The sequence below is a fragment of the Elgaria multicarinata genome, chromosome 4 (genome assembly GCF_023053635.1).
Source record: "Elgaria multicarinata webbii isolate HBS135686 ecotype San Diego chromosome 4, rElgMul1.1.pri, whole genome shotgun sequence".
Classification (NCBI taxonomy): Eukaryota; Metazoa; Chordata; class Lepidosauria; order Squamata; family Anguidae; genus Elgaria; species Elgaria multicarinata.
Genome location: NC_086174.1, coordinates 106,193,436 through 106,206,298, shown reverse-complemented (window position 1 = coordinate 106,206,298; position 12,863 = coordinate 106,193,436). Strand labels below are relative to the sequence as shown.

At 41.3% G+C, this 12,863-nt stretch overlaps 1 protein-coding gene across 1 annotated transcript in view; it reads right to left on the bottom strand.

The window, feature by feature from the left end:
* Positions 1-12,863, bottom strand: part of UBE3D (ubiquitin protein ligase E3D) — a 72,775-nt gene that overhangs the window by 33,857 nt on the left and 26,055 nt on the right. Inside the window, exon 9 of the mRNA XM_063125466.1 lies at positions 6,583-6,721. Within this exon, the coding sequence (XP_062981536.1) occupies positions 6,583-6,721 (139 nt within the window). The remainder of the gene's footprint in view (positions 1-6,582; positions 6,722-12,863) is intronic.

Sequence of the window (12,863 nt, the reverse complement as noted above, 5' to 3'; positions counted from 1 at the left end):
ATTTTGGTATATAGTGCCTGCAAGCCTAAACCCAAATTGAGAGATATAACACTTTTAGGGGAAGAAGTAAAAGCGAACTTTCCCTGTGGCCATTTCAGTGTATGTATCAATTGCCATAGAGGCAAAAGCTTTATTAACCCTGTAGACAATACACAGTATCCATACTGAGGTTTCTTTAATTGTAATACCAAAGGTGTAATATATGCCAGTGCCCAACAGAACAAAGACATATGATTACAGTGTCTGCAAGATACAGGACAAGGCCTTTATTGATGTGGCACCCCAACCCTGGAACTCCATCCCAAGAGAGGCCAACTTGGCCTCATTGCCAAAGATTTTCAGGCAGGCAGTTAAAACTTGTTAATTCTGCCAGGCCTTTCACTCGTTTAAAATTCTTGATTACTCTTTCTTCTCTGGCTTGGTTTTAATGTCTTCTATGCTAGTTTTTGTATTGTATGTTTTTAATGTTGCAAACCTTCTTGTGGGGGGTCCTCAGAATAATAATTTAATAAAACAGCAGAGGCACAAAGGAAGCAACAACAAACAGCCGTCGGAATCCTCTGCTTGGCAAAGTGGAAACAAAATACGGCCTTCCTCCTCAAGTTTAACGGAGTCATGATGGGGGCTGCCTTCTACCTAACTCGACTTGGCCCCACAGAAGCTTCCCCATTATCCCTAACAAGGTCCTAGACATCCCCCTTCGTTCAAGTAAACATACTTAATCCCCTGGATGCTGCCATTTTGGCAGCAGGCTCACTTTCAATTATTTCTTTCCTGGGTCTAACCAGCTATAACTCTGTCTCAGGAGATCATCAGTTAAAATGGGATGGCTTGATTGGAACAAGACCCCATCATCACGACAGATGCAATGAAATGAAGGGCTTTGACTACATTCAGTGGAGACAAGTTATCTGTAGCTCAACTGGGGACATTACTTTGAGGCCACACAAAACACCTCATGCACTTCAATTGACGAATGCAAGACAAGCTTAATAACTTCTCTTCTCCACCCTAGTACACTTCATCACATCTAAATTGCTTTTCTGTTTCACAACCAAGTCTGGCAATGTGCTGTGAGCCCCGGTAATTTTGTACATTTCCTCTCTGAAAGGATGTCAGTGGCACTTGGCTTCCCGAAACCAGATTTTCTCTTGAACTCACACTGAATGGGCTGCCAAGCAAGTCCAGTGATATGATAAAGCAACAAAACCAACTTCCTAAGTAGGGGTGTGGGATGCCCATGCGTCCACTTCTCAAAATCCTACAATCTTGTATTTGGCCAGTTATGAAATACAGCTACAGTTCATGACAGAGACTCATTTCAGTACTGTGCTTTGTTTGCTTCACATCAGAGCTGAGGCACATGAACCCCTCCAATGTTGGACTACAGCTCCCATCAGCCTTAGCCAGCATAGCCAACCATGAGGGATGATGGAGTTGCAGGCCAACATCTGGAGGATCACACATTCCCCACTCTTGCTTTAGATACTTGACAAATACTGTAAATATCATGCACACAAGCCTTTAAAGCCCTTCAAAATATTAGTTTCCTTAAAAGAAGGATATTTATTTTAAACATTTTCCAGAGGGGTAGCCATGTTAGTCTGTTGCCGCAAAAACACAGTTTCCTCAAGATGGCTTCTTTTTCATGAACAAGCCACCCTGAGAATCTATAGCTTGTTGCTAGGTTGTTCAGGACAGCCTGCTGTGACATCCAAAGATGGCAGAGTGGGTTCTGCATGGCTTGCTTGAAAGGGCTATGGAGGCGCTTGGGAAGAGCAGCGAAAAAGAGGACTGGGTCTTGGGATGCCCTCTGCTCCTCCTCCTCCAGCTCTGCACTTCATTTGATGGCAATCAGCTTGTTCCTAGCTTTGAATGATAGTGTGAACCAGGTCAATATGTTAAGTGAATTTGAAAAGCAGGGTCCTAAGCTAAGGCCTGTTGAATCCATATACCGCCCCAAAATCTGGGCAGAGTCACCTAACCTTTCAGGTTCTCTGTCCTTTAAAAACTGGCCACTTGCTTATTCCAGTTCCATGTATGTTTGCTTGGTGTATTATTATTAAAAATCAGTTATGAAACACTGTCCTGTTCAAAGCAGAGAAAACATGTCAAAGAAACCTATAAGTTCTATTTGCCAGTAATATGAATGTTTATCACACTGCTCAGTTTTGCAGCATAAGAAGTTGGACCCAAATAGCTGAACTTTAGGACTTATGGCACAAAACAGTTAGTACAAGGAGATGCTTTAAAGTGACAAGCAATCTCAGCTGGTGTTTTGCTAACATCATTGTGACTCTTTTTGTCTCTAGGAACACAGAAAACAACAACAACCTACAACCCTATAACTCCTTAGATACTGGATATTTATGATGGTACATTAGGCTGTTTTAGCACATTTCTCTCAGCTCTGCTGTTGCGGAAAAAACAAGCATTCTACTTTAATATCCGTCAGACATCAATTCTGAAGGTTGCAAAGTGAAACAGGCCAGGATTGCCAGAGTTAAATAGACCATAGTTGTTTTCTTTTATGGGTGCATGAAACCGGGGTGGGGGGGGTGGGGGAGAAGATAATGTTCTAAAGGCTATAATTTTCATCACTTTTTAAAGCTAGCAAGACTGGGAACTTACATGTGCATTAGCTCCTTCAAGCGAGAAATATGAAGCCAATGTACCAAAGGGCAACTTTTACTTTATATATTAGATTATAGTAAGCAGTGTTACTGCCAGTTGCATCAGAACTGTATAGTTGTGGATTTTACTTTTAAAGACACACAACCCTTTTAAGATACCGGAGTTGAGAGGAATAGAACTTGGATTGCACATAGCACTAATCCATGGTTTATTTAAACATATAAAACCATGGTTTGCTGCCTTACCCAGGGCTTGTCTTGTAAACAGTAGAACAAACTGTGATTTGTTTTCTCAATTCCTGGGCTATTTATTTTCCTCCCCCTTTGCCCCCTCCCTCCCTATATCCCAAACATCTTTGTGGCAATGTACTACTGGCATATAAACTAGCTGGGGGGTTTACCACACTTGCCTGGCATCTTTGTAGCAGTGTGAAACAACCTATGAACAACCCACATTTCTGAGTTCACATGCAACAACCACCCATGGAGTTCATAACCTAACAATAAACCATGGGTTATTTTGGGGGGGGGGTTGTTAGTGGTTAATAAACTATGGTTTCTTAATGTGGCTGGGTTTTCATACATCACAACAACCCAGAATTCAACAACCCATGGGTTAAATAAACCATGGGTTAGCATGATGTGTGAATTAGGTCAACATGTTATCTCATCTGCAGTTTGTCTTTTTTACTTTTTGTCAGATAGTAGCCTAAACAGATGGAAATGGACTAAAAGTTTTATCAGGACTGGAAACAATACTGAAGTATCTATGAAGAGACTGTATGGATCTGCATCCAGCTCAGCATTTCCATCTACACTTGAACAGCCAGCTCTTTCCATTCTTTCCTCATTAAAAAAAAATCTATTTGGCTTTAAACTTGCAATTCTTGAACAGTACTCCCAACCCCACTCCATGAGACATTTATGTATTGTTCTGCTTGTGGCAGTGGGACCTTCTTGCACCTGAGCCCTTCTTGCACTGATTGGCTGAGCCAATGTGATAGCATGGAATATCTGTGAACATTCCAGGTGCTCAGGGAGCAAAGTCATCAAAATATTTGCCAGTTTGAGATTATAACTTCAGACAGGCCCATGGGAGAAGAATGGCTTTGTGAGACAGGCTGTCAACTTGAAAGTGATGCCAAAAGGTAGGGAATGTAAAGAGCACTGAGACCATCAGCTGTCTGAAGGAAGGGTCCAAAGTAGGCAACAGATGAAAGCCAGGAGACAAGGGAAGGTGAAGGAAATGTAAGCTTGAGGATTTAGACTAATTAATCTTCTAACTGCCTTTGAAATCTGTGGATGTTTCAAAAGCAGTTTAGACTATAGTACGGCGGGGCGGTCTACTGTTTGAGGAAAGAGCTACGAGAAGTTCACATGAGACCTTCTGGCTGCTCCTACGTAGCAATTTGGCTCCCAGCCACTTTCGAAGTATTTTGGCCAAAAAAGCAAACAACCCCACACTTGTTTTGCTTATGTTAAATTTGTATTCCACTTTTCTAGCAAACTGTGGCCACGGCATCTCACTTCTGCATTTATTTTTTTATTTATAAAACTTATATACCAACTTTCCAAAAATGCCCAGGATAGCCGGAGGGGGGGGGGGGGCGAGGGGGAAAATAAAATCCCAACAAAACAGCTAAAACTGCAGCTATTAACCAGACGCTAGAAGCCTAGTGGCTCATGAACAACCGTAGCAGACTACACTCTATGCATTCTTTTCCAAGCAGCCTTCATAACCGAGTTTTTTATTCAGTCGTAAAGTTCCTTCCCCTACCAGATATTATGAAGTCTTATTACACAGACACATCAAGACACCACCAAAATTGATTATATTTACATAACTTCCAACAGACTAGGGAAAGCTTATCTATGCTTGGAACAGTAAACACATTAATCTCAAATCAGATAATCAGAATGCTCGCCTTATGTACAAGACCAGTATATGGATTGATTTCCTTTATTTATAGCTGGTACCAACACACCATTCAGTTACAGTACATAGGGGCGATCTGATGACAAGCAAAATATCTCGGAAATGTATTATTAGAAAAAATACAGCCAAGTAACCATTCTCTTTATATCCGCAATTAAGAGCAATGCCTAAATTCATAGCATAGACTGCTACCCACTTTAAAATGTCAAGCACCCAATATCAAGAGAAGTGTGTGGTGTGCATGGAAGCTAAGCAGCTGTGCAGAGCTGAAAGAGGTCCATTCACCGAGGCTAATGCAGCCTTCAAATAATGAAAGAAAGTCCATGTTCTTGTCCCACAATGCAGTACTGTACAACATCAGTACTGTTTTCCACAAAAGAAAAAAAGAGAGGAACATAGCAGTGTCCTGGAACTCTCTCCACGGAAAGTGTTCAGACACTTGTTCCAGGCCAGAGTGGGGATGTGCACAGCCGGACGAGTGGGATCTCTAGAACTTTTGACAGGGCCAAGCTACACTGGGATGCTGACTTCAGGCTGGCAAATGGAGACTGCCGTTGTAGTCTGCCGTATATATACTCACTTGGGGTCAAAGCCATCTTTAAATATATATATATATATATATATATATATATATATATTCTAAACTGACAGATTATGGGCCCATCTAGCCCACTACTGCTCTCCAAGGTCTCAGGTAGCGTTTCTTCCGCCCACCCACCCCACACCACGCCCAGCCTTGCTTCCTGAGATGCCACGGACTGAATAAGGGATATTGTATGTGCAAAGCAGGTGTTCTACCACTGAATTATAAACCTTTGTCATATTCCAGGTGGAACAATTAGATGATATGAACTTTATCTAATTTCGGTTGCTCTAAACTGGCACCCTTAAATCAAGATGCAGGGAAATATTTATCTTTAATAACATCCAGCTCATATTCTTTAATACAAGCCTTTTGCAGCCTGTTTTGTACTCAACATTTTTCTTCACCCATCCCTGTACTGCACTAGTAGCGTGCTATTCCGCTCTCCCTTTTGCTTCAAACTGATGAGTCTGTACTTCTCACGTTTGCTGTCAAATGACACCATGTGGTGAACTTTTCTCCTCATTCACATCTGGCTTGGCTTTCTTCTGAAGGCGTCCCCTACATAGCCAGGCTAGGCTAGGATTCAAACTGCTTTCAAAGAGGAAACCAAGTTTAATTATTTCAAAATACAAACTTCACTTCATTGGGTGTCTTCACAATAAAGTTCAATCTTGGGAGAACATCAGAAGAAAGTTACAGAAAGGAGAGTTTTGAATGTCAAAAATGACTGTATAAACCTTGTAGAGTAAAAATGGTATATGATTATGTAAACTCACCCTCAGTTACTGAGTTGTCATAGTATGCAAGCAGCATGAGTCACATCTTAGTTCTAACACAAGTTACTCATGAATTTTTGTCTCTATTTCCTACCTTGGCTTGTATTACATTGTCACAATTATGCACTGCCGGAAGCCTAGCAATCACTCTCCATGTTGTCGTTGACTGTCTCACACATCTTGACATATAATTTGAAGTCGTGGCCACATCTTTTGGATCCTTATTTTAACCACAGTAAATGAGCATTCATATTTATTTCAGCTTAAAAACTGGGACACCAGATCTTTGCAACAGCTATCTTTCTTTGTAAAAATCTGACAAAAGCAACACACTAAGGGCTGTTATGGTTTATTATGTTCATGAACTTTAGCAAACCTCAGACTCCAGCATTCCACCCCTCCCCTCCTTTGTGCATGAGGGGGGATGTTTAAAGCTTCCAAGCATGGTTTGTAACAAGCCACAGTCATCCGTTTCATCCAGACATGGGAAACCATGGTTTCTACAAACTATGACTAGTTAACAAACTGGGATATCAAACAAGGATCAAACTAAGGTTCAGTGTCCTGGTATGTTAACTTTTGGTTTTAAACAACAATCTTGATTCTAAAGTCTTCTCTTGTAACATTAGCAGAATATGAAAGATCCTTTACCTGGAAACAATCCATCCAGCGAAGGGAAAGCGGCAGCGAAGCATTACTCTGAGACAGTATCAGCAGCAGTTCCAAACAAGTTTTTGATGGAAATGTCAGAGGATGTACTCCAAAGTCATTTCCCCATGCGTCAGCAAGGCTAGAAAATAACCAGAAGTCTTGTTATTTATTTATACATAGGGAATTCAAACTTCCAATAAATGAAGCACTCTACGGTACTTTTTCGCTTATAAAGAGGCTAATCTATACAGCACTAGGTGATTGATATAACTTGTACCTGTTAAAGCCTCATATCGATTACCTGGCAATTGATTAGCATACTCATCGCCTTGCTAGACCAGACTAAGAATATATCTAGTCCAGCATTCTGTTTCCAACAGCAGCAGCCATACAGATGCTTCTGAAAGGCCACAAAATCGTCACAAAGATGTTAGCCGCTCTCTGTCTGTCACCAGTATCTAAATGGTAAGACTGCAATCCCAAACCTAGCTACTGAAAATGGTGTAGTATAGTGGATATTGTGTGGAGCTTGGAGCATAAAATTTGGAGCTTCATTAAGCAATGAACCTAATCCAGGAGGTTGAGCCTTTTTCTGTCTGAGGGCCAAATTCAATTTTGGAGAAGCTCTTGGAGGCTGCACTCCAAAGGCAAAAGGGGCAGGAACAAAACTCTAAAAATGTCCCCAAATGCTTGCATATTATAGCTTAAAGCTTTTACTGCTAGAAACTAAGCCTTAGGGGAGGCATTTCAACCTACACAAACCTGGACAACTACCAAACTTTCAGCAGTCAGAGGGTAAGAATTAGGGCCAGGAGAAGGGTGTGTGGCCATCAGGGAGACCAGATGGGCCAAATTTGGCCCACAAGCCTGAGGTTCAACATTTCTGGCCCAACTTAATTCTCATGGTTCTGGTGGATAACCTCATGTATGCTACCTGGAGTTCTTAAAGGGAAGGGGTTTAAGCAAATGTGATAAACAAGTAATGATATCTGACTAAATTATGTTAAGATTTGTGGCCTACATCGTTTATTGCAAGGGACTGTACTACACAGATGTGTTTCAAGGAGATCAATCACCACCATTATTTTGCATTTACGTATACAGCACGCTTCGTCTGTGGCCCTGGAAAAACGAGCCGGTCAATACTCATGGGGAACCCACTCAGCTGCCAATAGCAAGAGTGGATGTCATTCACAGAAACTGCTAGCAACGGGGATGGCCTGGAAATGGGGAAACAGGCAGCACAACCCATCAGGATGGAGCACAGGAACTGATGAATGGAGCCACAGCCCAGGAAGGGTGGGGAAGTAAAAAGCCTGGTGAGAGCCACCTAAGAGGGGTGAAAGAAAGCGGAGAGAAAGGGAGAGAAGTCCTATGAAAGAATGGCTCCAAATGAAGGTGGGGAAAGGCTTGGGAGAGTAGTTGTCAGAGGAGAAGAGAGGACTTGCTTGGGGGGTTACGCTATCCTAACAAACCCATACACGTTGTCAAGTATAGGAACTTGGCCCACATAGATGCAACCTGAACATGAGGAGAGAACTGAAGTCAGATCTCCCAAGACCAAACCTTATTACATCTCATGGGTTCTGAAGTAACTGGTTATCAAGCAAACTCTGTCCATACATCCCTAAAGGACAAGTTATTGAGATTCAATCTCCTGATATGTGTTTATGTGGGGGGAGGGGGAAGTGTATGATGAAATACTGTTGCTTGTTTTATACTGTTGTTTGTTTTATACTATGATTTGTGTCTGATGGTTTTAACTTTTGTGAACCTCCCAGAGAGCTTTGGCTACGCAATAAATACCTAAATAAATAAATGAAAGACAAATGAAGCAAGAGTAAATTAAGCTAGGAATCACAGGAATGTGAGAAAAACCTACAGTACTGATATAAGTCCTGTTCAGTCAACATGCTAAGCCATGGTTAGGCTGCTAAGCCTTTTGCAGAAAATGAACAGCGAGCATGTTTAAAATGTGTATATGTAGCCACCATGGTTGGGAATGGCTCGCGCGACACATGTCCTAACGGTTAGCTCAAAATGCTTAAGCACCGTGGCTTAGTGTGTTGTCTGAACAGGATCAAAATGGGGGCCCACATGGGCAATGTAAAGATGAACTACTGTATAGTTCTTGTCTGCACATCTTAGTATCTAAGGTGCTGTATGGCACTGCTGTTTCTTTACTAAAAGAGACTGGGAGCCAAAACAGATATTACTTTTAATTTGTGTTGCTGTGTATTATTATTATTATTATTATTATTATTATTATTATTATTATTATTATTTATTTATTTATTTATTTATTTATTTTGTTACATGTTTACTCTATTGCAGGCTCAGGGCCCCTGACTTGGATCAAGACCCTAGCATGAGCTCTCAGAGGGGCTTTTAAAATCTCGGTCAAGGGCCCTGGGGCAGAGCAGGGGGAGAAGACATAGCGGTTAGAAATAGATTTAAAGTAATCTCCCTTTTGGCACTAACACACAACGCCCCTTCTGGAATTTGCCTGTCCATGTTTCTCCCTCTCCTGGGAGATCTATATGCAGCTTAGATGCAAGGATCATGTTTTATAAAGTTCGGTCACTTCTCAAATGTGGATCCTCCATGGGAATAAAGTGCAGAGGCACAGCTCCTGCTGAGCACAGAGAGAAGCCAGCGGTAGTTGCTCATTAATACCTACTCAATGCAAAAAGTTACTTATTCAGGTCCAGAGCACAATGCAATCTACAACCATCTCAGCAGTGAGTCAGAGAGCATCTCATTAAAGGAGCCCCAAATAGCTCTCAGGGAAAAAATGCTTTAAAGGGGGTTTTCTTTCATTTTTAATTGCTCTGCTCATTGAACAAAGGCCAGGGCTATTGCATTTCAACCACAGCTTCTGAAAATTCATATCTTAATGAAAGGCAGAAAGATATTGGGTTCTGGGTAAGACTACAAAGAGTGATTACTTACATCAGCTACTGCAAAGAGAAGGAAATCGGAGGCATCTTGATCAGTTACTTTGCTAGTTGAACAGCTGCAGGTTAGCTAGAAGAACGGCACAGCTTAATAAAGCACACTGCTCTCGACCGCAGTAAAGAGTATGTGGCAATTATTTGTAACACTTATCTTCTGGGTAGTATTTCCCTTGCAATTCCTTAATATTCCTTAATATTCATTAAGGCACTAACTGTACAGTTGATAAAATGAACGTAAAACAGCACGTTTGGTCCAGTGCAGAGGCTATTAGTAGTCTCCGGTTCAAATCTCAGCTAAACCACTGATTTAGGATGTGGCCCCAAGCAAGCCACTACTTCGCTATCCCCCCACATCAATCTGAAATGTGGAAATAAATATATTAGCCTACCAGAACCAAGGTTCATTAAGGAAATGCATGATTGTAAGGGTCTTTGGACATTTTAAGAGCTGCCTTATACAAACTCTTTGCCCCTAGTACAGCCTTCCCCAACCTAGACTCATAGAATAGTAGAGTTGGAAGGGGCCTATAAGGCCATCGAATCCAAGCCCCTGCTCAATACAGGAACCCTGATGACCTCCAGATGTGATGGACTGCAACTCCACCTTTCCAAGGTTCAGGCTGGCTGGGGATGATGGGAACTGTAGTACAGCACGTATGAAAGGCTCCGGGTTGGGGAAGGCTGCCCCAGTACATGGATACCTAGATGGAAACCCTCCAGGCTTACTGAAAAATAATCTGTGCAGTGCCGGTGGGTGACCAGTGACAAATCCATCGTATCTAAAACCCTCGCCATAGCTACTGCATGTGCAGTGACTTCACGCCATTGGACTGTCAGGACAGCCGAAGTGAATACAATGTACTGTCCATGATCCCTCCTTAAGAGGGAGAAGGCAATACAGTGGCAAGTGGCTGGTGACCAGCCTGTGTCCATGTGCAGAGAAGGCAGCCCAAAGAGGTTGCTGCCTCTGTGAGACAACTCTACCTCCTAATTGTCTGGGCTTATGTGGCCTCACAGCATCTGTTGCTGCAAAAGCTCAAGCCTTTTGTCAATCGGATCCTTGGGCAAAGCTCTCCTGCACCGTTGGACTGTATAAGGAAGAATAGCCCTCAAGTATTTGTAAACCACTTGAACTTCAGTCAAAGGCTTGACAGTTATATGGGTTTATATGCTGGAGCATTGGACTAAACAATGGTGGTGCTCTTGTATTCCTCACACTTTGGCAGCCTGCCCTGTATCTACACTCCCTGCAGAGTGATGTATGATGAAGAATACCATTTCTTTCAAGAGATGCTCATTACGCAGCCTTTCAGAGCAGGCAATGTTGAAACACTGATGAATAGGGCCCCATTACGGTGGAGGTGTGTGGCGGGTTTAATAAAACAAAACAAACCACCACCAAAGACACATCAGCTTTGGTGGAAAATAAGCTAACGCCGACTTTATAAAAATTCATCTCTTTTGGAGAAGCTCGTAGCCCAAAGGGATTTCAAACAACAATGCAGTATTATGGATTTTCTCCTCTCCGCCTGCTAACCAGAAGCTTTCCGCTTCAGGTCTCGACAATTATTTATTGTTGCTGCATGCTCGCTCCCTCAAATGAAATCTGTCCAAGTCACCAAACCAAAATTGCAGGCAGCCACACTGGCTTATTAGGAGAAAGCCCCAAATTAACATTAAGGCAATACCTTTATTAGGAGCAACAAAACTATCACCAGACTATCAAGCTCAGGTTCCCTGGAACTATTCTTCAGGCTGGATGTTAAACAAGCAAACAAAAGCAGCAGGAGAAAGGAGAAGCTGAGCCCGATGGAGGAAACACACAACCGTGGTTTGTATTTATAAGAGTCTTAAGATGAAGTGTGGATGATGCCATGCAGACTTAATAGGTGAGATTGTGCTGGGTGTGAAACAGGTTCAGGTTTCACCGAGACCTACTGGGCCAGAGACAACAGTTGTTGTTCCTACATTTGTAAAGAAAATATAACATCCGGCAGTTATTCTGAACTGCTTTCAGTGCTAAGACAGCACCTCTGTTCCTTGTAAGGCAGAGAGCAGAAATAAAGAGGGATGGGGGAGTTTAAAATTAATTTCCAAAGCTGGAAATTAGTTTTAGATAAATATTAAGTAAAGCTTTAAAAGCTTCTTTTTTTTTTGCTTAACACCTAGCCAGAAGAACAGTACTGTGGTATATTAAATATTGCTTACTACTTTGTGACCCTTTAGTTTATTATTTATTGAATTCATATTCCACTCTTCATAGTAAACCACAAACAAGTTTACAAATAAATCAGTTTATTAGTTGGCCTTCATAAAGGTATTGGCCTACTGTTACTTTTCCATGTTAGCAAAGAGCTATATACTTAATTTCAGGAAATTCTGAGTTTTCTTCCTGGGATTTCAGTGACATCTATATAGTATAATGAGGGGAGGGGAATCATATTAACTTGGAAACATTCTGATGGGACATTATTTTCATGTAAGTAGAAACATCACCAGAATGAAGTTTAAAAGTTATGATAGTTTGATACAATCATACCACAATGATAGTTTGATGCTATGAATGGAATAGAACAAAATCTCAAACAAACGAAGCTTAACTAAACCATATAAACATCTAAGAATATTATTATAAATCATAGTAGATTTCATGAGCTAGTTTTATGTGGTTAGTGATTATACAGCAATTTTAAACGTTCATTTGGTTAATCCTGTATTGTAAATATTCTAACATTTCTGGGCTGTGGTGTTAAATCATTAGCTGTTTTATGTAAGAATGTTCCCAATCCCTCTTCTGACCTGTTTCTTCTCCAAAATGAAAAATCCTAATCTCTATAAATAGGAGTGGACAACCTGTGTCTCTCCAGATGTTATTGGACCGCAATAACTATCAGCCCTAGTCAGTAAAGCCAATTGTGAGGGCTCATGGGAGCTGCAATCCAACAATATCTGGAGGATCACAACTTGCCCACCCTTGTTTTAAAGCTATATTCTCAGTACTTCTATATGCCTTCTGACACAGATTTGAATTAGACATCAAACTAAACCATGGTTTGTTTGGAACACAAACCATGATTTCACCTTCTATACAGTCAAACCTTGGTTTAGAACTCCAATTTTTTTTTCATTTTCCATCTATACTGTAATACTGTTTCTGTGGTACAGCTGGCTCCAGAAAGGGAGAAACTATGGTTTAGCAATTACCACAAGCCATGATTTGCAAACCCTCTTTAAGCTAGAGTTTCTGATTATGGATTGCTGGCTGATCACAAACAATGCTAAGCTAATTCAGACTCATGCCACACCATACTAAATCAAAGTTTG